Source organism: Rhipicephalus sanguineus, chromosome 3 (assembly GCF_013339695.2).
Source record: "Rhipicephalus sanguineus isolate Rsan-2018 chromosome 3, BIME_Rsan_1.4, whole genome shotgun sequence".
In the NCBI taxonomy this organism is placed as follows: Eukaryota; Metazoa; Arthropoda; class Arachnida; order Ixodida; family Ixodidae; genus Rhipicephalus; species Rhipicephalus sanguineus.
In genome coordinates this window covers 15,846,761-15,870,547 of record NC_051178.1, presented here as the reverse complement: position 1 = coordinate 15,870,547, position 23,787 = coordinate 15,846,761, and the positions used below count along the sequence as shown (strand labels likewise).

Below are 23,787 nucleotides of genomic sequence, written 5' to 3'. Positions count from 1 at the left end.
AAGAAATGCTCTTTCCGACGAGCCCAAAATGGCAGCACCCAGTTGCCCCGTTGCAGAGCTATAATTTTTTAAAAACTACAGGTTTTTTTTTTGTGATTTCTGCATTAAGTGGTCGCCAGGGGGCGCCGACTAGTGCGGACGCGCGAACATTGGCTCCCACTTTAGTAAATGTTTTCGGCTGGAAAAACGTCTCATCTTCAACGAGTTTTCGCACCATTCGACACAGTTCGCCTAAGGACCATGCCGATATCAAGTTTTTGCCGGTGGGTGGTGCCATTTTCGCGACTTTTTCACTCCGATCCGGTCGCACGGTTGTTAGGCGCGGCGAGGCCTAGCTCTCGCACGCCACCGGGGTTCACTACTCCCAAGAATGTCCATGCACGTCACGGTCGAGGGGGAGGACATCACCCCCGAAGAGTGCCTGGAGTCCGGATGGACCACGGCCATTTCCAAGCGCAAGTCACAAAGCCAGCCCGATGTCAACAGCCGGGAAAGTTCGACACAACGCGGCGGGTCCCACACCCCCGCCGCCATCGTCATCAAAAAACGCCTCACCGCGACCTCAAGGCTCCCTTGCCTGCCGAGGGAGCACTTTAGGATCATCATCCGCCCCAGGGGTGGCATGGACGTCAGGAGAATCAGCCAGATCAAGGTGACACAGGCCCTTGCCATGGCGGCACAACTCGCCCCGGCCGAGACTGAAGGGGACATCGTCCAAAACATCTTTGTCGTGAGTACACCGACGGAAAAGAACGCCGGCGCTTAAGCAAGGGTGGAAGCTCTACTCGTGGGGTCCGCCCGATACAAAGTCAACTCGTACCTTGCGGCGCCGGATAACACATGCAAAGGGATCGTGCGGGGCGTCGACCTCGACTTTGACCACAATCAGCTGCATGACATGACCATCCAGCCGAGAAACCCCAAGGCCCTCGAAGTGAAACGTATCAAGGACACCACCACGATCATCGTCCTTTTCGACGGATTCGGAGTGCCGAATTATGTCATGTGTGGCGTCAGCATGCTTCACTGTACGCTTTACAGATGCCAGACGGACGTTTGCTACGCCTGCGGGAGGCTGAATCACCATGCCAACGTGTGCTCGGCCCCGGAGAAAACAATTTGCAGGGGATGCGGAACAGCGTCTCTTGCGGAAGACCACGAGTGCTCGCCCAAGTGCGCCCTCTGCGGAGGGCCTCATCTTGCAGCAGACAAGGCCTGCAAGCAACGCTTCCAAGTGCCCTATGTCGTCCGTCGCAGGAGGAGGCAGCGGAAGCGCGCCGAAGAAACACCTGCGCCGCAGGGGACGACTAGCTGCCAGGGACATGATCCGAACGTGCCAAGAGCGTCCTCGAGGGGGCGCTCCGCCACGCCAGCCGGCCGCTGCTGGCGGTCCAGTGGACGCTCTCACTCGAGTGTCCGGATCGAGGAGACCACCTGGGCTGATCGAGTCAAGCCAAAGCCTCCAAAGGTAACGAAGGGTTCACCGCCAGAGCAGAGCAATCCTAGAATCGCGCAATTAGAGCAGGAGAACGCGCAGCTCAGAACTGCATTGAAGGAGCTCAGGGCCCAGTTCAAGTCTTTTCGCAAGTCGTGTTCATCCGTGCCGCCCTCGCCGGCCCCTGGGGAGCTCCCCAGGGCCCTCACGCGGGCCCTCGTGGCCCCCACTGAGGGAGAACGGGAACTTGAGGAATTCAAAAGTGAGATTACGAACTCCATGAAGGATCTTAGGGAATCGGTAAATAGCCTCCAAGGCGCAGTCATGACCTTAGTAGAAATGGTGACTGCTCTCATGAACACGGTTGACACCCTCGAAACTTGGGTCAGTATCGCAGACTCCAACGCTGGGTTCTCGGGAGTGGCTAGAAATGGTCTACCCCAAGAAGCGGAGGGTATGAGACGTGGTTCACCAAATGAAAGGACAAGCAAAAGCTCCAAACATGGCGGGTCAGGATAACAGATTCCTAATCTGGCAATGGAACTGCGCCGGGTTCCTGCCGAAAAGGGCGGTCCTGCAGCAGTTCGTTCGTTCACGCGAGCGCAAGCCGCACGTCTTTTTACTACAGGAAACTCTCGGGGAGGCAGTTTCGCTGCAGGGTTACAGGTCTCACTCGGTCTTTGGCGAGGGCACGAGGGGCATTTGCTTCCTCGTGTTCAAGCGATGTTCTTTTATCGTACACTCCATGCGCATGGACCACAGCAAGGTCGCGCATTCACTAAGTGGGATCATTCCCAACGCCTGGCTCAAGTCCAGTATCTTTATTCTCAACATATACAGTTCCCCCAGGGACCACAGACACCACTTCGCGTCCCTCGTGGCGAAGGCCGCGGGGCCGGCGGCGGGCGCACCGCTGGTGGTCGTGGGTGACTTCAACGCTCCACACCGCGAGTGGGGCTACCCATCCTCGACAGTAAAGGGGAGTGACCTCTCGCAAACAGCCACCGATCACGCGCTCGTACTCTTGATGGATCCGTCCTTCCCCACCAGAACGGGCACTTCAATCACTAGGGACTCCACGCCGGACCTTACTTTCATCAAGGGGGTGGGGCCGACCTCGTGGCGTAACCTGCACGAGAACTTGGGTAGTGACCACTTCATCTTGGCCACCTCCTTCGAGGTGTCGAGCAGGCCCCCGCGCGAATTTATGGTCACGGATTGGGACCTCTTTTGCAAAATCATGGAAGGAAAGACAGCGGAACATACAGAGACTGGTTGTCATAATTGAAATGGGACGCCGAGACCGCCACCAAGACTCCGCACGGACCTCAAGGTGGACAGGATGGACAGTCGTCTCGCTCACCTCTTCGAGGCAAAGGCCGCTCTCCTAGCCAGGTGGAAGGGGCAGCGGCTCAACCATAGACTCCGTAAGAGGATAGCCGAACTCAATCGCACCATTGAGGAACACTGTCGCACGCTTGCTAAGCAGCAGTGGGACGAGCTTTGCAACTCGGTCGACGGGCAAATGCGCACGGGAGGCAAGTGGAACCTCTTGAAGCAGCTCCTAGGGGAGTCGGCCTCCAAGTCAAATCAGAGACTAGCCATGGATAGGGTTTTACACGAAGCCAAACACGAGGGCTCCACGGCGGACGACATTCTCCAGTCATTGGCCGACATATACCTACCGATGGGTCCCTCGGGCGACGCGGACTATCCCCACTGCCGGGGCCTCCAGAGGGAGGACCTCGACGCTCCCTTCTCTAAAACGGAGGTCTGTGAAGCACTTTTCAACCTTAATGGCCGATCAGCCCCGCAGCCGGACGGCATTTCGAACAGGCTACTTCGCAATCTGGACGAAAAGGCCATTGTCACCTTAACAGACGAGATCAATTGCATGTGGGATACGGGTGACATCCCGGACGATTGAAAGCTAGCGGCAGTAATTCTTATTTCAAAGTCAGGTTGAACCTCCGGCCTAAGCAACCTGCGACCGATCTCGCTCACATCGTGTGTGGGAAATGTTGCGGAACACGTCATTCACAACCGGATATCTAGGTATATCGAGGAACACGAAATCTTCCCCTACAACATGATGGGATTTCGCCCATCCCTGTCCACTAAGGATGTCAAAGCTCATTAAGCACCAGATCATTGATAGGGACACCGGAGACGTCAGGGGTATCCTGGCGCTGGATCTCGAAAAGGCCTTTGATAACGTTTTGCATAAGCACGTCCTGGATTCCATTTCGGACATGGGACTTGGGTGCAAGTTTCACGGTTTCGTCACTTCGTTCCTTCAGGGCAGGTGCGCCACCCTCAAGGTGGGCGAGGTAACGTCTGATCCTTTCGAGCTGGGGGCGAGGGGCACTCCTCAGATGTCGGTAATCTCGCCTCTTCTCTTCAACGTCGCCATGCGCGGCCTCTCCACCCGCCTCTCTAAAGTGGACGGCGTTAATCACTCTTTACGCCGATGACATCACGGTGTGGTGCAACGGCGGCAGGGAAGGTAGAGTTGAGAAATCCCTACAGGCGGCCCTGAGCTGCACGGAGGAATTCTTGAAGGGCACGGGGCTCCGGCTCTCCCCGTCTAAGTCCGAACTTCTTTTGTATCGCCCGACGAGGAGGGGGTGCATCCCCAAGGGGCAGGTCCCTCTGGGGAAGGTCAACATCTCCATTCACACAGCCATTCGACAGGTCATCCCAAGAGTTGAGGTCATCCGCGTACTCGGTATGCTGATCGAGGCAAACGGTTGTAACGGACAAACGATCGCTCGTATCGCCACCAAAACGGACAACATGGTCAGGCTCATCACCAGGGTCTCCAACAGCCGCGGAGGGCTGGGGGAAGAAAACCTCCTCAGGTTGTACCACGCCTTCCTAATGAGTAATATCACGTACGTGGCCACCGCGCATCGCTGGCACAGATACGAAAGGTCAAAGCTCGAGGCGCTGATGCGTAAGAGCATCAAGAAGGTGCTCGGCATCCCCATGGGAGCCAGCACGGAGAAGCTTATGCAGCTGGGAGTCCACAACACCCTCGACAAGGTTGTCGAGGCACAGCAGACGGCCCAGGTCGCCAGGCTCTCTTCCTCGCCTGCGGGAAGGCGGGTCCTGGAGGCGCTCGGATGCAATCCCACTGCCATCAGGGAGAGGCGGTGCGCGCTTGACGCGCAAACGCGGGAGGCCACCATGGTCTCGCCGATCCCGCGCAACGTGCACCCACAACACAATGCAGGCAGGCGAAGGGCCAGGGCGGCCGCGCCTCTCAAATCCGTCGCCAGCGATCCGCGATCGGTCGCGTTCGTCGACGCCACTCAGTACAGTTCGTCCGACCGATTCGTGGCGGCGGTGGTAGATTACAGGGGCAACCTCCTTAACGCCGCATCGGTGTGGGGCTCGTCCCCGGCACTGGCAGAACAGGTGGCGGTAGCTCTCGCCCTCCGGGACAGGAGCAGGCCACAGGTCTACACGGATTCCCAGGCAGCGGCCAGGACCTTCGCGCCGGGTTCGGTCTCGAGGGAGGCGGCCTCCCTGCTGTGCGGCAGAAACGTCATCCCCCACGTCATCACTTGGTTCCCTGCCCACATGAGGCCTCAGGTCTCCCCCGTTGTTCCCAACGCCAACGAGCAGGCCCATGCCCGTGCGCTGCGAACTCACCCACTGCGCCGGGGAAACGCTGCTCGCGGGTGCATACGCAGGGCTCCACAAGGACTCGCTCCACACGTTCAACGAGGTCACGAAGCACTATAAGCTCGGCAGGAGGGTATATCCCCCGCCGCACACCAAGCTCTCCAGGCCTCAGTCTTCCACCTTTCGTATGCTGCAGACTGGGCCCTATCCCAGCCTAGCTAGGGTCAGCAGGTACGCGGACTCGTTCGAGCCCGATTGTCCGGATTGCCGAGATGCTTTCTGCACTTTAGAACACATGCTCTGGTGGTGTCCCTCGTTACAGCAGCGTGATCGTCTAACCACGGAAGAAGAGTGGCAGAAGGCACTCAAGAGCTCCGACCTCACCGTTCAGCTACGGGCCATCCAGAGGGCCCGCGACGTGGCGGTCAGGCATGGCCTGCCCGTCCCGACGTGGGAGTTGCCCGCGGCGGCTCCTCCCCGAAGGGGGCTTTCCAAGTCGCCCCTCCGGACCACATTAAAGTTCATTGTCTGTCTGTCTGTTCTGCATTAACTTTTGCCACCTCGGCAGGTGCAACAAATTTTTTACAGCACTTCTATGCAGCTTTCAGTGAAGATATTTTGGAACCAAATAGAAAAAGGGCTACAGAAACTGAAAATGCGACTTTCAGAATTTTTTTTTTTTGTTATTCTCACCCATTCAGTGTTTCCATTAATGTCTGTTGCAACAGTACTTGGATTTCGCATACTCCCTTTACAACAAACCAAAATCCTCTTCACTAAAAGGTCTGTCGTAATGAGGCAGCACCTTCTCTATTTTTTTGCTCTCCTCAGGCCGTCGAGCGCGCGCTCCGCGTCCGCTCACCGCTGCCGCGTGGTGGCGCTGTGCAAGTAGACTACGGGAAGCTGGCGCTGAACGACCACGCGTATTATGAAGCTCACGATTTCGTGTTTGCATCAGAGTTTAATTGCATTTGTGCTTCTTGCAGGCTTTTATAAGTACGCGAACATAGCGGCGCGCTGTTTTCATCACGCTCTAACCGTGGTGGCAATAAAGAGATGCTACATGGTCTTTTATTGAGTCATTAATGACGTCGTCTTTTCATCAATCATCCAGGCTATAACCACTTGAAAATAAATGCAAAACAGCAAAGGATGCAGATGCCGCATGTTCGCGTGTCTTTCCATTCCCGCTGTACGTATTCCGCAGGCAGTCTGTCAGGCAGTGCTGCCGGTTCGATACTTGCACTCGAGTTTGATAGTATTCGCGTTTTATTTTCTATTTCAGGCTATTGCAACTACACCAATGCCTTAGTATGTCATACTGTTGTGTTCCACTCTGCAAATGGAACTGAAAGAAATCGCCATTGTCTTCTTTTTTTTATTTCCCTTTACTGATAAATGCATTCACCTAAGACACACAGGGCCCGTGACACCCCCGAAATTTTTTTTCGCCATGGCATACAAGCTCTAAATGACACTCGATCACACTTCCCCAACCCCCACTTCAGATTAAAGAGGTGCCCCCCCCCCCCCGGAAAAAAATTTCTGGCTATGCACCTGGTTGAGAGTCGGCACTACGACTTTATACTTCAACGACAGCGTCTGTTCACACACATCAGTCAGTGCTGCAGGAAGCGCGCGGCATATGCAGCTGAATTTTGTTTGTTTTACGTACCACCACGATTTAACTGGTTTAAGCTCTGAAATGGTGGAATCACTTGGCATAGTTCCTCTTTTTCTGGCACCAGCTGTTGCTTTCTCCCGGTGGCAATAAATGTAATTCTCAAAAGCTTTACGAAGGAAACGGGCGATCACGTATATCCCTGGAAGCAGTCTAGTGACATTTTGTGATATTTAGCGCATGAACTCCAGGCTTGCGTATAGTGTGCTACACCAGCAGACGGTAGCACGCATCGGATAACTTTAAGCGCCCAAGCTTTCAGTATTAGCTCTTGGCAAATGCTGCTTTCGAAAATAGACTTTCAGACAGTCAAAAACCGACTCTCGGTCAAGCAAACGTAATGGCGACAAAACAATTTTCTGCGCATCACTGGCATGCGCTCTCTGGTATCGGGCTAGCAGACGACGCGCGAACGTCTCGATCAAATGGCCGCGAAAGACACATGGCTTCGAAATGGGCAGTTGCCCAGAACGACAAGTGCTTCATGATTCCAGTTTACAAGTTTTCATTATACTTTAAACAACCCGAATATAGCCGAAAACTGAACCATACAGCAGCTTCGAATGCAGCCACGGCATTCGTTTCCGCGAGCGACGATGCGACGGCGGGTCTACTAGGGTGGCGGCGCCTGGCGGCTAAAAGCCGCACTAACACAGACGGTCGGTTCCCATAGCGCTCCGCTCCTTCGCCCAGGCACAGAAAGATAGAGGAGGCGCTGAATGAGGTTATACTGTATACCGATTCCTACGAAAGAGGGATCACCCTTGTTTTTTTTTTTTTTTTTTTTTTTTTTGCTTCCGAAAGTGGCGCACCGGCTATCGCTTGCGCAACCGAGCTCGTTCGCAGCACGGAAAAAATGCGTGCCTTTTTCGATCACTCTTGGCATGTGCTACCACGCTTCAGGAATACGTGGAATTTTTTTCGCGCGCCGATGTCTCTCTGTTGTTGTTTCTTTTTTCGCACCGGCTATCGCTTGCGCATATGAGCGTGCCCGCGGTGCGGCTAGTTTAAAACGAACGCCTTTTTCGATCATTGCTTTTGCTTGGAATGTGCTGCCACGCTTCAGGAATACATGGAACTTTTTTCATGCGCCAATGTCACTCCTGACATTGTCCAGACTGACAGTGTTCATTTTTTTCTTTTCTTTTGCTTTTCAAACCGGCGCAGCAGCTTTCACTTGCACATCAGAACACGCGCAAGCGGTGTGGCTGGTTTCGGTTTCGTCCTTCGGGTGGTTATCGCTTCTCGCACCCACAAAGCTGATGGCAGTCTGGTTTCTAATCTCTCAAAGGGTGACCGCTTGTGACTCTCTCATTTATTGCTCCTCGGGGTGCGATTACATATTTCAGTGTGGCGCTAAATTACACAAACGACGCTGCCATGGTTGCGTTTCCTGTTTTGGGGACTCGGAAAAACTAAACTAACTCCATCTTGTTGGAGATAAGACAAAGGATTACTATAGCTTTTTCACTCGTTTTGCTTTCCGGACGGGCGCACAAACATAAAATTTTTTTCCGTGCGCTCACTCACGCAGCTCGCTTACGCTATGGAAATGCGCACCGGTTGCTCTGCTGCTAGTGAGTTGAGCGGTTATTTTTCCGATGTGGACTATTCCACAAGTGCCAAATCAGAATCTGATTCATTGGATTTAAGTTCGTCAGACGAAGATCTTTAGGGGCGAAGCTCCTTAAAGTGGCACCCGTTCGTCCCTCGTAGTCGTAGTGCGTAATCAGTCGTAACGCTAGTACCAGATTTTGACCTTCAAGGTGGTGCCGGTGGGAGATTTTTCCTGTGTGTTGTTGAACAATAAAAAATTCGCAGCGTGCGCGTTAACTAAAAGCCGAATTCTTCTGTCTCTCATTCCCCATTAGCAGCCATTGGCATGTTCCAGTAGGAAACGTTAGTAGAAGTAGAAGTGTAAGTGTTAGCTAAAAGCCGACTTCTTCTGTCTCTCATTCCCATTAGCAGCCATTGTTTACCTCCAAGGTAGTGCCTGGTGAGATTTCTCCTGTGCATGATTAAACAATAAAAATTTTGTTCAAAACGCCGTTGATTGATGAAATAAACCAACGAAAGACGCCAGATGTTTTGTAAAAGCAGAACGAAAGAACGCCAGATGTTTCTAAAGCAAAACGAAAAGACGCCAGCTGCTTAACGAAAGACGCCAGATTTTTCTAAAGCAATGGTTTTCTAAACAATGAAAATTCACAGCGTACATGTAAAATTAAAGTGAGCTGCAAGTCGTCATAACTCATCGAACCTTTAGTATAAACGCGCCCGATCTCACGTCGGTGATGATGTACTGGGCAGAATTCACGGAAGATTCACGGTTTACCGATGAACCTCCGCAGCTTCGCCCACTCATCATCATTCACTCCGTGGATATGCTGTGATTTTTGACGAGTTCAGTCTCCAATGATCACTCTCTGTGGAGCCATGCTTCAAAGACTATCACATGCTGAAAAGATTTTAGTGTTAGAGCACGAACATTTTTTATCGGAAAAGTACTCTGGTGCCCTTATTTTTATATGTCTGTGAGCTATGCTTAATACAATGCATAATTTTTATTCATAAAAAATCGTATTAGTGTTTTTTTTAGGATTTTGCTTGACATTACTACTGTCAAGACGTTTATTAGCGGGCACTCGGCGACGGCGACAGTCAAAAGCGGGGCCGACTCTCTGCACGAGGAGCATGCTCTCAGAGAAGAGGCGACCCACTAAAAGGCGCTCGAGAGGACGACCCATTACCGACTACGAACGCTTCGCTACAATTACCCCGGGTACGAAAAGGGAGCCGCCTGGCGACCTAGCAGCTTGTCACTATGAGCGGGTCATGGTAGGGCTTCAGGCGCTCCACGTTGACAATGTCGCGCCCTCGACGGCGCATGTCCGAAGATGGTTCGATGGGTTCGATCAGGTAGTTGACCGGGGATGTGCGTTTCACGACACGGTAGGGGCCTTCGTATTTGGGCAGTAGTTTGGAAGAGAGGCCAGTTGCAGTGGTCGGGACCGAGAGCCACACGAGCACTCCAGGGAGGAACGTGGACTCAGAAGTGGTGGTGTCACCGCGAATGCTCTTCTGCCGCTCTTGTTCGTGCGTTGTAAAGGTCTTCGCAAGCTCGCGACATTCTTCAGCAAGCCTGGCTGTGTCCGAAACAGGCGCACATTCAGATTGATCTGGCTTGTAGGGAAGGATGGTGTCGATTGTGTGCGACGGGTGCCTGCTGTACAATAAGAAAAATGGTGAGAAACCAGTAGTGCTCTGAGAGGCGGTATTGTAGGCGTACGTGACGAAGGGCAGAATGGCATCCCAATTTGTGTGGTCGGCGGCGACGTACATCGAGAGCATGTCGCCGAGCGTGCGGTTAAAGCGTTCGGTGAGGCCATTCGTCTGCGGGTGGTAAGAAGTAGTTTTGCGGTGAACAACGTTGCACTCTTTGAGAATGGCTTCCACGACTTCCGACAAGAAGACACGGCCTCGATCACTGAGCAGCTCCTGGGGCGGACCGTGACGCAGCATGAATCGGTGGAGCAGGAAGGAGGCCACATCGCGCGCTGTAGCCGCAGGGAGGGCGGCAGTTTCAGCGTATCGCGTGAGGTGGTCTACAGCGACGATGACCCAGCGGTTACCAGCGGATGTCAGAGGAAGTGGCCCATACAGATCGATGCCAACGCGCCCAAACTGTCGGTCAGGGCAAGGTAGAGGGTGCAGACCTGCCGGCGACAGGTGCGTTGAAGTTTTGCAGCGCTGACAGTCGATGCAGGAGCGAACGAACTTCTGCATGTAGCACTACATCCCTCGCCAAAAGTACCGTTGGCGAATGCGGTGGTAGGTTTTCGATACGCCAGAGTGTGCACACTGCGGATCAGAGTGGAACGACTCGCATATGTCAGAACGCAGACTGTGGGGTATTACTAGTAGCCACCGGCGGACGTCGCCGTTGTAATTGCGTCGATGGAGCAGGTCGTCGCGAACGGCGGAATGGTGCGCTTGACGATGCAACGCGCGAGTAGATGGTGTGGCCGACGGATCAGTCAGTAAGTCTATCAGTGAGGCAATCCATTGGTCCTTGCGCTGTTCGGTAGCAATGGTGTGAATGTCGATGGAAGAAACGGCAAAGTGAGACACTGAGCTGTGGGCATTTTCGTCAGACAAGGGAGAGCGCGACAGGGCGTCGGCGTCAGCATGCTGGCGTCCGTTGCGGTACAGCACGCGGATGTCGTAGTCTTGCAGGCGAAGTGCCCAACGGGCGAGACGGCCTGAGAGATCCTTCAACGACGACAACCAGCACAGTGCATGATGGTCGGTGACGACATCAAATGGGCGACCATACAAATAAGGCCGAAACTTCGCAAGGGCCCAGATGATTGCCAGGCATTCTTTCTCCGTGACGGTGTAGTTGGTCTCGGCTTTAGTAAGCGTACGGCTTGCATATGCCACGACATATTCTGGGAACCCAGGTTTGCACTGCGCAAGGACAGCGCCGAGGCCAACACCGCTGGCGTCCGTGTGTACCTCTGTAGGGGCCGTTGGGTCGTAGTGGCGTAGTATGGGAGGAGACGTCAACAAACGACGGAGCTTTGCGAAAGCGTCGTCGCACTGTGACGACCACGAATTGAGGGGCCCGTTGCTGCCAAGGAGCTTCGTCAGCGGCGATATGATAGTCGCGAAGTTTCGGATAAAGCGCCGAAAGTAGGAGCATAATCCTACGAAACTGCGCAGTTCCTTGACGGATGTAGGCTTGGGGAACTCTGTCAGGGCCCGAAGCTTGGCTGGATCAGGGAGAATTCCGTCCTTGGACACGACGTATCCTAGTATCGTCAGCTGCCGTGCTGCAAATCGGCACTTCTTTAGATTCAGTTGTAGCCCGGCCTCGCTCAAACGCGTCAAAACATGCCGCAGGCGTTGAAGATGCGTGGAGAAGTCCGGGGCGAAAACGACGACGTCGTCGAGGTAGCACAGGCATGTGTGCCATTTCATGTTGCGCAGAACAGTATCCATCATGCACTCAAAGGTTGCGGGCGCATTGCACAGCCCAAACGGCATGACTTTAAACTCGTACAAGCCGTCGGGTGTGACAAACGCTGTCTTCGGTCGAGCGTCATCAGCCATGGGGACTTGCCAGTACCCTGAGCGCAAATCGAGCGATGAAAAAAATTCTGCTCCTTGCAGGCTGTCAATGGCGTCGTCTATTCGAGGTAGGGGATATACGTCCTTACGGGTAATCTTATTGAGTCGTCGGTAGTCCACACAGAACCGCACAGAGCCGTCCTTCTTCGCAACGAGAACGACAGGAGAAGCCCACGGGCTGTTGGAGGGTCGAATAACATCGCGGCGAAGCATGTCTTCGACTTGCTCGTTAATTACACGACGCTCTGCTGGCGATACGCGATATGGACGTTGCCGCAGTGGTGGTTGGGTGCCAGTGTCGATGTGATGCGTGACAGTAGACGTGCGGCCGAGAGAAGTTTGCGCGACATCGAACGAAGAACGAAATTCTTCCAACAGGCATAGAAGCTGGGAACGCTCGACCGATGTAAGGTTGTCAGCAATCGAGGAACCAAATACATCAGCGGGTGACGAATCAGATGTGGAAACAGCACTGAGCGAACGGGAGCTGGCGCAGTGCGTGTCACCCGGCGCGTCCATAACTTGTGCGTCTTCGAGGGCTTCCGCTCTGCCAAGACATTCCCCTCGCACCAATGTAACAATGTACGGGGATGGGTTCGTAACAAAAATATCGGTGTCGCCCTGAGTGACTTGCACGGTCGCAAATGGCACCAGCAAGCCTTTCCTGTTGAAAACGCGGTCAGATGGAGAAAGGAGTGCAACGGTGTCAGCGAGACCGGTGCAATAGACTGACACAGCCGTTGACGAGTTTGCAGGAAGTGTGGTGTCGTCTTTGACGAGTACCTTGGTCGCAGCCGGTAGACTGTCCGCCGGCGTCAAATTTGGGAATGGTGAGAGCTCTATTTCGGCTGGTGCCCACCGAATTACGGCGTCGTGACGTGCGAGAAAATCCCATCCCAGAATGACGTCGTGGGAGCATGAACAAATTATGATGAATTCGACGGCGTACAGAGCGTCCTGAATCATGACACGGGCGGTGCACACCGCTGTCGGGTGAATACTTTGGGCGCTGGCTGTACGGAGGGAGAGCCCGGAAAGTGGCGTCGTCACTTTTCGTAGTAGTCTGCCAAATTTAGCGTCCATAACGGATACAGCAGCTCCAGTGTCTACAAGGGCCGATGTGCGCACACCATCTACAAACACGTCTACTACGTTTGATGGGCTTTGCTGAGGGCTTTGGCAGTTCGATAGCGTCGCAGCCCTTGCCTCTTGGACTGCGACGACTAGTTTTCCTGTTCTCGTGCGAGCGGACGAGGCCGCATCGGCGACAGTGATCGGCGTCGTGGGGACGGTGAACGGCGGGTAGATGAAGCTGGGCGTGACGTCGGCGACATAGGCGGCGGCGGGTCGTAATACGGGCGGCTGGACTGGTTTGTGACGGTTGATCCGACTCGAGGCGGCTGCACCCGGTTGCAATAGCGGGCGACGTGACCGGCCCAACCGCACGCAAAGCAGATGGGGCGGTTGTCGGCAGTGCGCCATCGGCTTGCCGGGCTAGGTCCCATCCATGTCGCAGGACGCGAGGGACGGGGCGGCGGCTGATACGACTGCATGGTGGTCTGCAGTCGAGGCGTATGAATGACGTCGGCGTACGCAGCCGGCACACTCGCTTCGAAGGCCTGAGGCCTGGCGACGGCTCCGGCGTAAGTTAGCGGGGGCACCACAGGGAGCGCTGGGGGCGGCCTGGCTACAACTTGCGCGTAACTGAGAGGCGCAGGCGCTGGAGGGGGCTGGTGGTATTCCGGCATTACCTCCGCGATTTCCTGCTCGATTGCCCGGCGTAGGGGAGGCAGCAGTGTGGTCGACGGCTGCTCAATATGCTGCGGGTGAGCGAAGGCCAGTAGAGAAAACTGGCGGGCAATTTCCTCGCGCACGAAGGACTTGATCTCAGCGAGTAAGACGGAGTGGTCCGACGTGGCCGACAAGCCAGCGAGATCGGCGTCGCGTGATGGAGGTCGACGCGTCATCAGCCGCTGCCGGCGCAGCTCCTCGTAGCTTTGGCACAGTGTGATGACCTCCGCCACAGTGCGAGGGTTTTTGGCGAGCAGCATGGTGAAGGCATCGTCGTCGATGCTTTTCATACCGTTCCGGATCTTGTCGGACTCAGACATTGTCGCATTGGCTTTCTAGCACAAGTCGAGCACGTCTTCAATGTAGCTCGTGAAAGACTCGCCGGCCTGCTGGGCTCGTTCACGTAAACGCTGTTCGGCTTGCAGCTTGCGAACGGCAGGGCGGCCAAATACGTCGATGATGGCGGTCTTGAAAGCCGACCACGTAGCGAAATCGGAGGCGTGGTTGTTGTACCATAGGCCAGCAACACCCGCGAGGTAGAAAACGAGGTTGCTCAGTTTGCCTGCCTCGTCCCATTTATTGGGGACGCTCACACGCTCGTAGATCGCGAGCCAGTCCTCGACGTCGGTGCCATCCGCGCCGGTGAAGACAGGAGGGTCGCGGATGCGGGGGACACCTGGACATGGCGTCGGTGCAAGAGGAGGCGTTTGCTGGGCGGCGTCTTGAGTCATGGTAGCAGGCACGGTACGGGATCGAAGCTCCAAGGGCATCGAATGCGGACCGTAGTTGTTGAAAGGGCAAAACACTCTCCGCCAAATTGTCAAGACGTTTATTAGCGGGCACTCGGCGACGGCAACAGTCAAAAGCGGGGCCGACTCTGTGCACGAGGAGCATGCTCTCAGAGAAGAGGCGACCCACTAGAAGGCGCTCGAGAGGACGACCCATTACCGACTACGAACACTTCGCTACACTACGAGTAAACCATGTGTATGTAGCACTAAAAATGACTTTTTTTGTCACTTTACAGTCAAGCAAAAAAAATTTTAGACAATTTTTTTTCTGATATAGAATCATATGAAGAATTTATTTCAGCAATAAAAAAAAATACACATTTTTGGACTGCATTTCGCAAAACAATTCGACCCTCCAATGGTCAAGCAGTGCTGTTTTTCTTCAAGATGGATTGTTTATTCAGTGAGAGCCAATTTAAAACCATTCTCAAGCAGCCATCTCATGTGGCAGCAAATGCAGTCTTGTTTGCTGGATACCCCTTAATGCCTATTCCTGAATTCTGGGCCGTTTAGAAGTGAAAGCGATCACTCTTTCGGCACTGGCTCCATGAAGTTTCCTTTCTGAAACTCACCCGCAGCCGCTGGTCGCTAAGTGTCCACACCCTGCTGGAGAAGTCATTTGAGGCTGCCAGGATCAGGTTCTCCTGGAAGGCAGCATCCATATGTTTCATCCATAGAGTGATCATATACGAAAAGTGCGACAAGCTGTACCCTTTGCCACACAAAGCGCAGTCAGACATTTGTTCATGAAATAAAGTAGCAGACAGGCAGAAAAATACATTGTCCAGATTGTTCACATCTTAGAGATTTGGCGTTCTCTGGTCTTTACATAGAAGAGTGCAATGCAAAAAAAGAGTGTGCAGAGACCACTGGAAATGATGGCCGATGCACGAGTACAGCCATACACTTAAAAAAATCTATTTATTGTACTACGTGAGGGGTGTGCATGACAGTGTATAATGGTTACAGTGAGGATAGTCAGCCACACTTTGCTGCTTCATTGCATCGCTTTATAAAATAACAAAGTTGGCAACAAGGACTTCTCTGGACAGGGTCTCGGGCAGAGTTTTACCATTTGCCGAGGGGGCTGTGAGCCAGCTAGGGCAATATATGTCTATAACAAGACGAAGCCGCTAATTAAGGCTGTGGCCACAGAATGGGTATTTCTCTTCGTGCGAGACAAGGGCTCCCCTGACGGAAAGTGCCCCTGCAACTTTATGGGCTTGCCTTTACATACCTGCCTGCCGGCATCTAACATGGACAAATTAAGCGGAAGCACATGCATAGACAGAGCTCAGGGAAGCTGGTCACTGAAATTCACATGACCAACAAGTAAGCCTTGATCAGAGTCAAACATGTCTCGGTTGACAAATCTTGACAACAGAGACTTCGAACAATGCCTGCTGAAGAACGGTTTAAAATGAGGGTGCAAAGAAATAAAACACGACCTGCAACAGCAACACAAAGGCATTAATGAACTCCTTCACCAAATGGGACTTGTGAGAGCCTAGAGCAGGCTGGCAAGAGTTTTTGGCACTTAATGCCTGAAGGCAAGGAGCCTTAAGTTCTAGCAAAAACAAAATACATAACTTGCGCGTTATGCTGCGCAGGCAAGTCTTTGTGTCAGAGTGGCCAAGCAATTCACTCAGACGTCTTCCACACTGGCAAAGCCACTTGTAGTGTGAAATGCCCCGAGACATTTGTGAAGACTAGTTTTCTGAATGTATCCAGTTGTAACCAAGGCCCTGCATAGTCAAGCTTCAGAGCACAGCACTGACAAAGTCATTGGATGCTCAGGTGACAAGCTGCACCAAGCCAGCTTTCCAATTCCTTCACTAATTTCCATAGCAGCAACACGGCTATTAGACACCATGAGATAGAACAATAATGATTACAGGAATAATAGAAGTGGCCAGGACAATGAACGGCAGTTGCTACCAACGACTGAAAAAGACCTGTGCGTGTATTAAACCTTCCTCTCTTGCCACAGTGTTTGAATAATTGTGTATGCAAAAAGAAACAGGCATAGCTCTGTAAAGTGACGGTTTTTTATAACATATCATTGTCACGTGGGTGTTGTGACAGTGTGAAAAGAGGCTGCTACGTCAATGGTCACCTGCATAAGCACGTTTATATGCTTAGAGGCTCACTTGTGAAGCATTCCACAGATTAGTGCAAAAATGTGGTTGCGAACTTTTTCCTGATCAGGACATAGTATTTAGACAATACTGTGCACAAGCAGGGACTTGTGAAGAGTTCTGAATACTGCATCAAGGTGACTCCCGTTAAGCATGCCCTCTATGCCGTATCCTAAGCTGGGAAAAAAGTTTGCCTGCGAGTCTAAGAGGCCCCCCCCCCTTTTTTTGCAAAGAACAGCGTGCAGCCAATGCCGCAAAGTGCGCTTGCTCACTTCCAAATCTCGGAAGCCATGTCTTGTGTTGCCAACAAGTGATGGAGGGACAAAAGTTTGTGCGTCTTGGCAGGCACTTGACAGGCTGCGCTACCATCGTGGGATCGTGGGCACTTTGATTGTCCAATGCCTTTGGTTTGTCAGTTGTTTGATAGCGCTAACGGATGTCAGTGTGAGTGCAAAGAGGACTTCCTACAGCTTAAAGTTCAAGAGAGCTGCAATCGCATTTGCCGAAGATAATGGCAACCACGGTGGTGCGAAGTAATTTGGCATCGGGTGGAGGAAGCAGCGGAGCAGATTTTCAAAGGCGGCTCATAATATGTTTACGGGACCGTGTAAGGGCCAACATCATAACTTGAACAAGTCTGTGAGTTTGTTTGCGGCAAATGATGCAGCGGCTTCACTGTCACTGCCGATGCCATCTAGATGAAAACGATGAAGAAGAATGCAGATTCCTCGCACAGTGCTTCGTGCAAGCCGCAGAAGGGTGAAGCACTAGACGAGAAGAAATGTATTTTCTTTGAGACGCCACACAACGATTTCCAGAAGCTATCACGCGATTTTATAGACAAGCTCATTGCTTTTCAGCAGTATGTCACTACAGGTCGATTCCACGAAAGATCAAAAAAAGGTGTATACTTGATGCTTCCGATTTTCCTGATAATTTTGTATGTTGTGCACACATGACAGCACAGCACAAAATCGCACTTCGTTTTCAAATAAAAAATTTTTTCAACACAGGAAAATTCGACAAGTGTCGCCGGTTGACGACGACCATCTTACGAAGAGTACGTTTTCGTAAATTCGCAACCATGCTGGCAGCTATTGAAGCTATATATTACAAATATCTTTCTTTCTGGCTGAAGTAGAAGTAAAGAGGAAATAGCTCTTATCATTTCATGGAATTCTGAGCAAATTATGTATTTTTAAAAATTCATGAAAAATGCTGCATTTTTGAAAATCAGTCAAATTTGGGACGCTATGGCTACTTCTGTGAACATCATAGCTTGTTCATATTTGCAGTATGAATAGGCCTTTATGTGAATAATGAACCTCTGCATTTGTATTTCTCTAATAATTTTCAAAGTAATAAATTGTCATGCTCGAAACACCAAAAAGACAAAAGTGCTCCTCGATTAAAAAATCTATAATAAAAAAATCCCCAATCTCAATTTCGTTCAAAGTCCCCCAAAATGTTCTCAAAGGACTGCACAATGATATTATGAAAAAACATGTTGCATCATTTTTATTAGAACAAAAGCAGAAAATGTCAAACATTGGGGCTCTTCGATTTTCCACTTCTGGCTACCCGCGGGCTGCCAGAGCCAGCCAGAGCGCGCTCGTTTTTCTCGGGTTGCTCCGACCCCCCCGCGGTGCACTTCCGGTTGGCGTTCGTTTTTCTCGGGTTGGACGGTTCTGGCGACCCGCGGGGAGCCCGAGGGTCGCCAGAACCTTCCAGGACAATTTAGACGTGGAAGCTCTCTGGAAGGTTTCGGGTTAGCAGACGCCGAAAAGAGACGATACGCGCTCGCCGCCATCTTTGTGAGGACTCGACGGATTGCAATGCGGGCGCTTGCGGACTACACCTTTGCTTGTCCTTACGCTCGGGCCGCTCGGCTGCTCGGCGCCGTTGCGCCGCGCGAGATGGCGCGATTACGAGTGGCGGCGAGCATTTGGAGCCAATGTTTATTGCTTTTCTTATGTGTCCCGTGAAGTTTCCTTCCGTGAACAACGCGGCGAACTGTCGCGTTCTAACCATTCTAACTGCGTCGTGCACATGTCCCAAAAGTTATGTACACGTTCGTACGAACGCATGGAGACCCCTTTCGAGTTTATTTTTTCGTAGTAGCATTCGATTGTGGTGTCGTGTGTGCTTTATGTGCATTTAGCTGAGACGATTGTGATCGAACTACCTATTTCGGTCCGTCGTATGTTTGCGTGCGTGAACCCCGTCAGAACTTAACTATTTCAACTAGGTCTTCGATGTTGATAAAATGCACTGATCGAATAAAAGCGATCGCGACATTGTTTTTTGTGTGATCCTCGTTGGTCGTGAACGGCGTGCGAGCGTACTTCGATATACGGGCCAGTATATGTGGTATAGTATTATGAACGTTTTGCTACGACGCGTCGATGTGAAAAAACAAGAGATGAATTCACAAATGTATACATCCTTTTGTTGCCTATTTCATTGTCGGCTTTGTCTTCTTCCTCCTCTTAATAATAATGCCATGAAGTATGTACGCGGTTATCACCCAGTAGCTCAAATAAAAGCTGAGCTAGCTTCATTAGATTTTTGGAAGTGCCACTTAGGACTGGAAGAGAGGCTCAGGCAAGATCTGCCAAAACGAGTCGAAGACGCGTCACACAGAAGTTTATTTTAGATATAACGCGCACTCGTGGTACCCATACCGCCGCATGTCTCAAGTTATGACAAAACGCAAGCTGGTCAACGCGTGTGTGCGACGTAGTACGCGATAGATCCTCGAGCTCTTTTGGGGACACGATCACTTTCGCGAGATTTTCGCGTTGCGTTGTGAAGTGACTGTTACACGTACTAAGCAGACGTGAGCTGGTTAAGCCGTTAGCGGCGCGGTAGCTCACCTTGCATCGCTTTCGTGGCGCCATGCGCCAGCTGGCTGTTTTGTTCGCGGACGGGGCGAGTTGCGCACGATTTTGCGAACGTACGTGATCGTATCCCAAATCCGTATGCTCGAGAATATCACTTCAGCTCTTCAGCAAACCTAGCGACATATTTTCAGCGGGCAATGCAGAAAAACCAACGCGCACGCGGCGCAAAGTTTCGTTTGCTGCCACGGCGGTAGCGTTTGTTTACGTTTACGCTGGCTGTCCCAGCGTTCGATTTTGGAATCTTGGGGCAGCTTCGGGTTGTCTCGGGCTTCCCACACACATGACCAAGACGCTGTTTCCTGTCCCGACCGGAACTAGCTGGCTGACCCTCTGGCTATCTCTGGCTGCCAGAGAACTGCCAGAAGTCCAAAAATCGAAGAGCCCCATTGTGTTTCCAGAGCATGGTGGCTACTGCATAAAGGACGTCTCTAGTAACAAGAAAATACAGTAACTCGTCTTTTTTCTGCTCTGAGCTTCACTAAACAAAAGTAATGATTTATTGTCGGAAAGTGGGAACTGTTTTGTAAAGAAAAAGATCGTTCCAACTAAATGCATTTGCGTGACACCACTTACATTCCTCGTCGACGGGCAGCACGGACATTTTCATTCCTCTGGATAATTCTTTTGGAGTAAAGGCGCTTATATAAAAGCAACGAAGCTAAACGCGAAATTTGTGTAGCTGAGTCGATCATGCATTGTAAGAATGTGAGAAATCGCAAATGGCGACAGTGGTGAACGGCGAGTACTGCAGTGCAACCTAAGCACAACAGCCACACATGGTTTGCCAGGCTTTGTCGCTCTGCACGAGAAAATGCTGGGGTGTCAATTGGGTTGGTTACACGATACATTTTTCACCGCTCGTCTTTCTCCCGCCCAGTCTCTGGATCTGCACCGTGCGGATCGTGTGGCGGATCGAGTGGCCCGCGCTACACGCCTTCGTGTAAATGGCGTGGCATGCGCTACGCAGACAGGTGCAAAGGGCGGCACGATAGACGCCCGCCTGAGCAGATGACAGCAACCAGCACGGCTGTTCCAGTCAGCCAAACACCACCTGAGATAGAAGCTAAGCATCCAAATTGTGCTTCACTTTGGTGCGATCACTGTCCTACGCTCTGAAGGTGGCTATGGGTAGGCGTTACAGCCATGACCGAGTTTTTTGTACGGGCTACCTCGTGGTGCACAAAAAGAAAATTCCGCTGCAGCGGAATTTTCGTTATGTAGAAGATATCGTATCGAGTCTCTTTTGCGGAGGGTCATGAAGTAGGATGCACGCTCAATTCAAGAGGGAGACCAGATCTGCCAGCACTGCTTCAAGATATACAAGGACATGCAAAGCAAAGCAGATGCAATGGAAACAAAACGTGTTTTGTCCGTGGTCAGAACTGCTGCCACCAATCTTCACGTAATCAATTTCTTTTTTAAACTCTGCATTGACCACCTAAGGTTTCACAATGTACACATTTGGACAAAAAAAAAAAACCAAACCTCTTGGCAACCGCTCTCCAGAAATTCATTTCCATTCCTGAAGAGACCTTGCCTTTTACACCAATCTCTCAATTCTGGCACAGCACAATTCATTAGAGACGCATGGAGGGAATGCGTTCTTTAGCATGCAAGATATGAATTATACTCAACTGAAATAGATGAAAGAAAAGGAGGCTACAACTCAAAGTGCCTACTGTGGATTGAGGGGTGTCTAACACTGGCGTGAAGTCGCAAACCACGCAAATGCATTTATTTGGAATGATCTTTTTCTTTACAAAACAGTTCCCACTTTCCGACAGTAGATCATTACTGTTGTTTAGTGAAGCTCAGAGAAGAAAAAAGACATGTTACTGTATTTTCTTGTTACTAGAGACGTCCTTTATGCAGTAGCCACCATGCTCTGGAAACACAATGTTTGACATTTTCTGCTTTTGTTCTAATAAAAATGATGCAACATGTTTTTTCATAATATCATTCTGCAGTCCTTCGAGAACATTTTGGGGGACTTTGAACAAAATTGAGATTGGGGTTTTTTTTATAGATTTTTTAATCGAGGAGCACTTTTGTCTTTTTGGTGTTTCGAGCATGACAATTTAGTACTCTGAAAATTATTAGAGAAATACAAGGTTCATTAGTCACATAAAGGCCTATTCATACTGCAAATATGAACAAGCTAAGATGTTCACAGAAGTAGCCATAGCGTCCCAAATTTGACTGATTTTCAGAAACGCAGCGTTTTTCGCGAATTTTTAGAAATACATAATTTGCTCAGAATTCCATGAAATGATAAGAGCTATTTCCTCTTTATTTCTACTTCCGCTAAAAAGAAAGATATTTGTAATATATAGCTTCAGTAGCTGCCAGCATGACTGCGAATTTATGAAAACGCACTCTTCGTAAAATGGTCGTCGTCAACCGGCGACACTTGTCGAATTTTCCTGTGTTGAAAAAATTTTTTATTTGAAAACGAAGTGCGATTTCGTGCTGTGCTGTCATGTGTGCACAACATACAAAATTATCAGGAAAATCGGAAACATCAAGTATACACCTTTTTTTGATCTTTCGTGGAATCGACCTATAGCAAAAGCTCGGTGATATGAATCTCGCAGGGTCACCAAAAATATTCGTATCATCCGAAATTCGTATCACCAAAAGACATGGAAATTTAGTGTGGGACAAAAGAAAGCTGGCACACGTTTCCACTAATTGTTTCTGAGGGCTGCAGCAACTTCACAAAGAGCTCTAAATGATTCCCAGTAAAGTTTTTAGATGTCAATGATCACAACTGTACTCATATATATACGGCACATGCACACATGAATAATTAATGAATCAGGTGTTTTGTGACCCATGACAGCCAGTAAGCCCTTCCTCATCTTAGTACACTTTTCCGCATGACACTCGAGTACTGTGGCGAAAGTGACTTATTGAAAGCTTTGCATGCGGTAGATGAAGGCCAGAAAGTTTCAGAAACGCTGTCCTTAGTTGTTATTTTCTTAACACGGTGGTGTTGGGGATGTTTTTAGAAGATTTACGGCCATGCCCACACAATAGGGAGGCTTGCTCAAAATTCGGGAGTCTCCCGTGCAAATCAGAGAGTTGGCAGGCGCACCCCCAACAATCGTGCGTGGTGACGTTGCGAGGCATAGCTCCTTCGCCAAGATCACTTGCTTCCTTTTTCTGTCCTCATCCATCTTTCATAGGAAGTCCGATTGCAAAGATGTGGCTTGCATCGAGGCATCGATGCACGTCGACACGTCACATGGTTTGTTCTGACGAACTGGTGGTGCGGCATGCATGCCCGCAATTGGGCTCCTGCTCCTGCGCGTGCTTGTCGCATCCTCCGCGACAGTGCGAGCAGCACCCGTTCGTACCTGCGCTGCAGCGTACGTTCGTAGCAATCGTCGCTGGATGAAAATCGGTTCGTAGGGAAAACAGTCGCGAGCTCGGCCAGATCACCAACGCCTACGAGGTGCGAGTGTTTTTCATCATGCCGAAGGCTAGCACGGGTAAAGAAGTAGGAGCCTCGGAAGCGAAGGTGAAGACGACATGCTATATGAAAGGCAGCCCTTCACAGTGATTTGCATAACAGTTGGCAGCTACAAGCTTTGGCCATTCTCAAAAGAAGAAACATCGTGCCCAAAAATGAATATTTTGCAAATCATCAGAGTACAGGAGAAAGGGCGGACGACAGCCAAAGTGATGTCCAACTGGATTCGAGTCGTGCGGCAGCAGCGCCAGGGGGCGTCGCTTGGCGAACCTTCAGGCACACGGTTTATGCTTCTCCCGGACATGTATCGCGGGCACTTTACCACAGAGGTGAAGACCAAACTTTAAAACGGCAACTGTGACTAGGTCATCGTTCCAGGAGGCATGACACCAGTGCTACAACCCCTGGACGTTGCAGTTAAAAAATGGATTAAGGCCAACCTTCAACAAGAGTACAAAGAGTAGGTGCAGAATCCCGACCAGAAGGACATGCCGACAGGAAAGTTGCAGAAAGCATCCTCGTCGGTGATAGCAACGTGGATTTCGGACGCACGGAAGCAGATCGAAGTAGACATTGTCACCAAGTTAGTTGAGAAGTGTTTGATCACAAAAAACTTAGAAGACGATCTCCCGAGGGATACGGAGAGCAGCGATTCGAGTGCTGCCACAGACTCGAGCGGCAGTAAGAGCGAGTGACCGTGTACGAGATGCAAGTGGTGGTTCACTGTCTGCACCAATGTTTCATTTTGCTGTTTGCCAAATAAAATGCGATTCGTCCCACCCATCTCGTCTAACCATTGCTGCAATAAGG

General features: G+C 51.1%; 1 protein-coding gene across 1 annotated transcript in view; it reads right to left on the bottom strand.

Annotated features, from left to right (window-relative positions):
* The window catches only part of LOC119384815 (autophagy-related protein 16-1), a 225,949-nt gene that overhangs the window by 43,734 nt on the left and 158,428 nt on the right, over nt 1–23,787 (bottom strand). Inside the window, exon 11 of the mRNA XM_037652509.2 lies at nt 15,034–15,105. Coding sequence (XP_037508437.1) covers nt 15,034–15,105 — 72 coding nt within the window. The remainder of the gene's footprint in view (nt 1–15,033; nt 15,106–23,787) is intronic.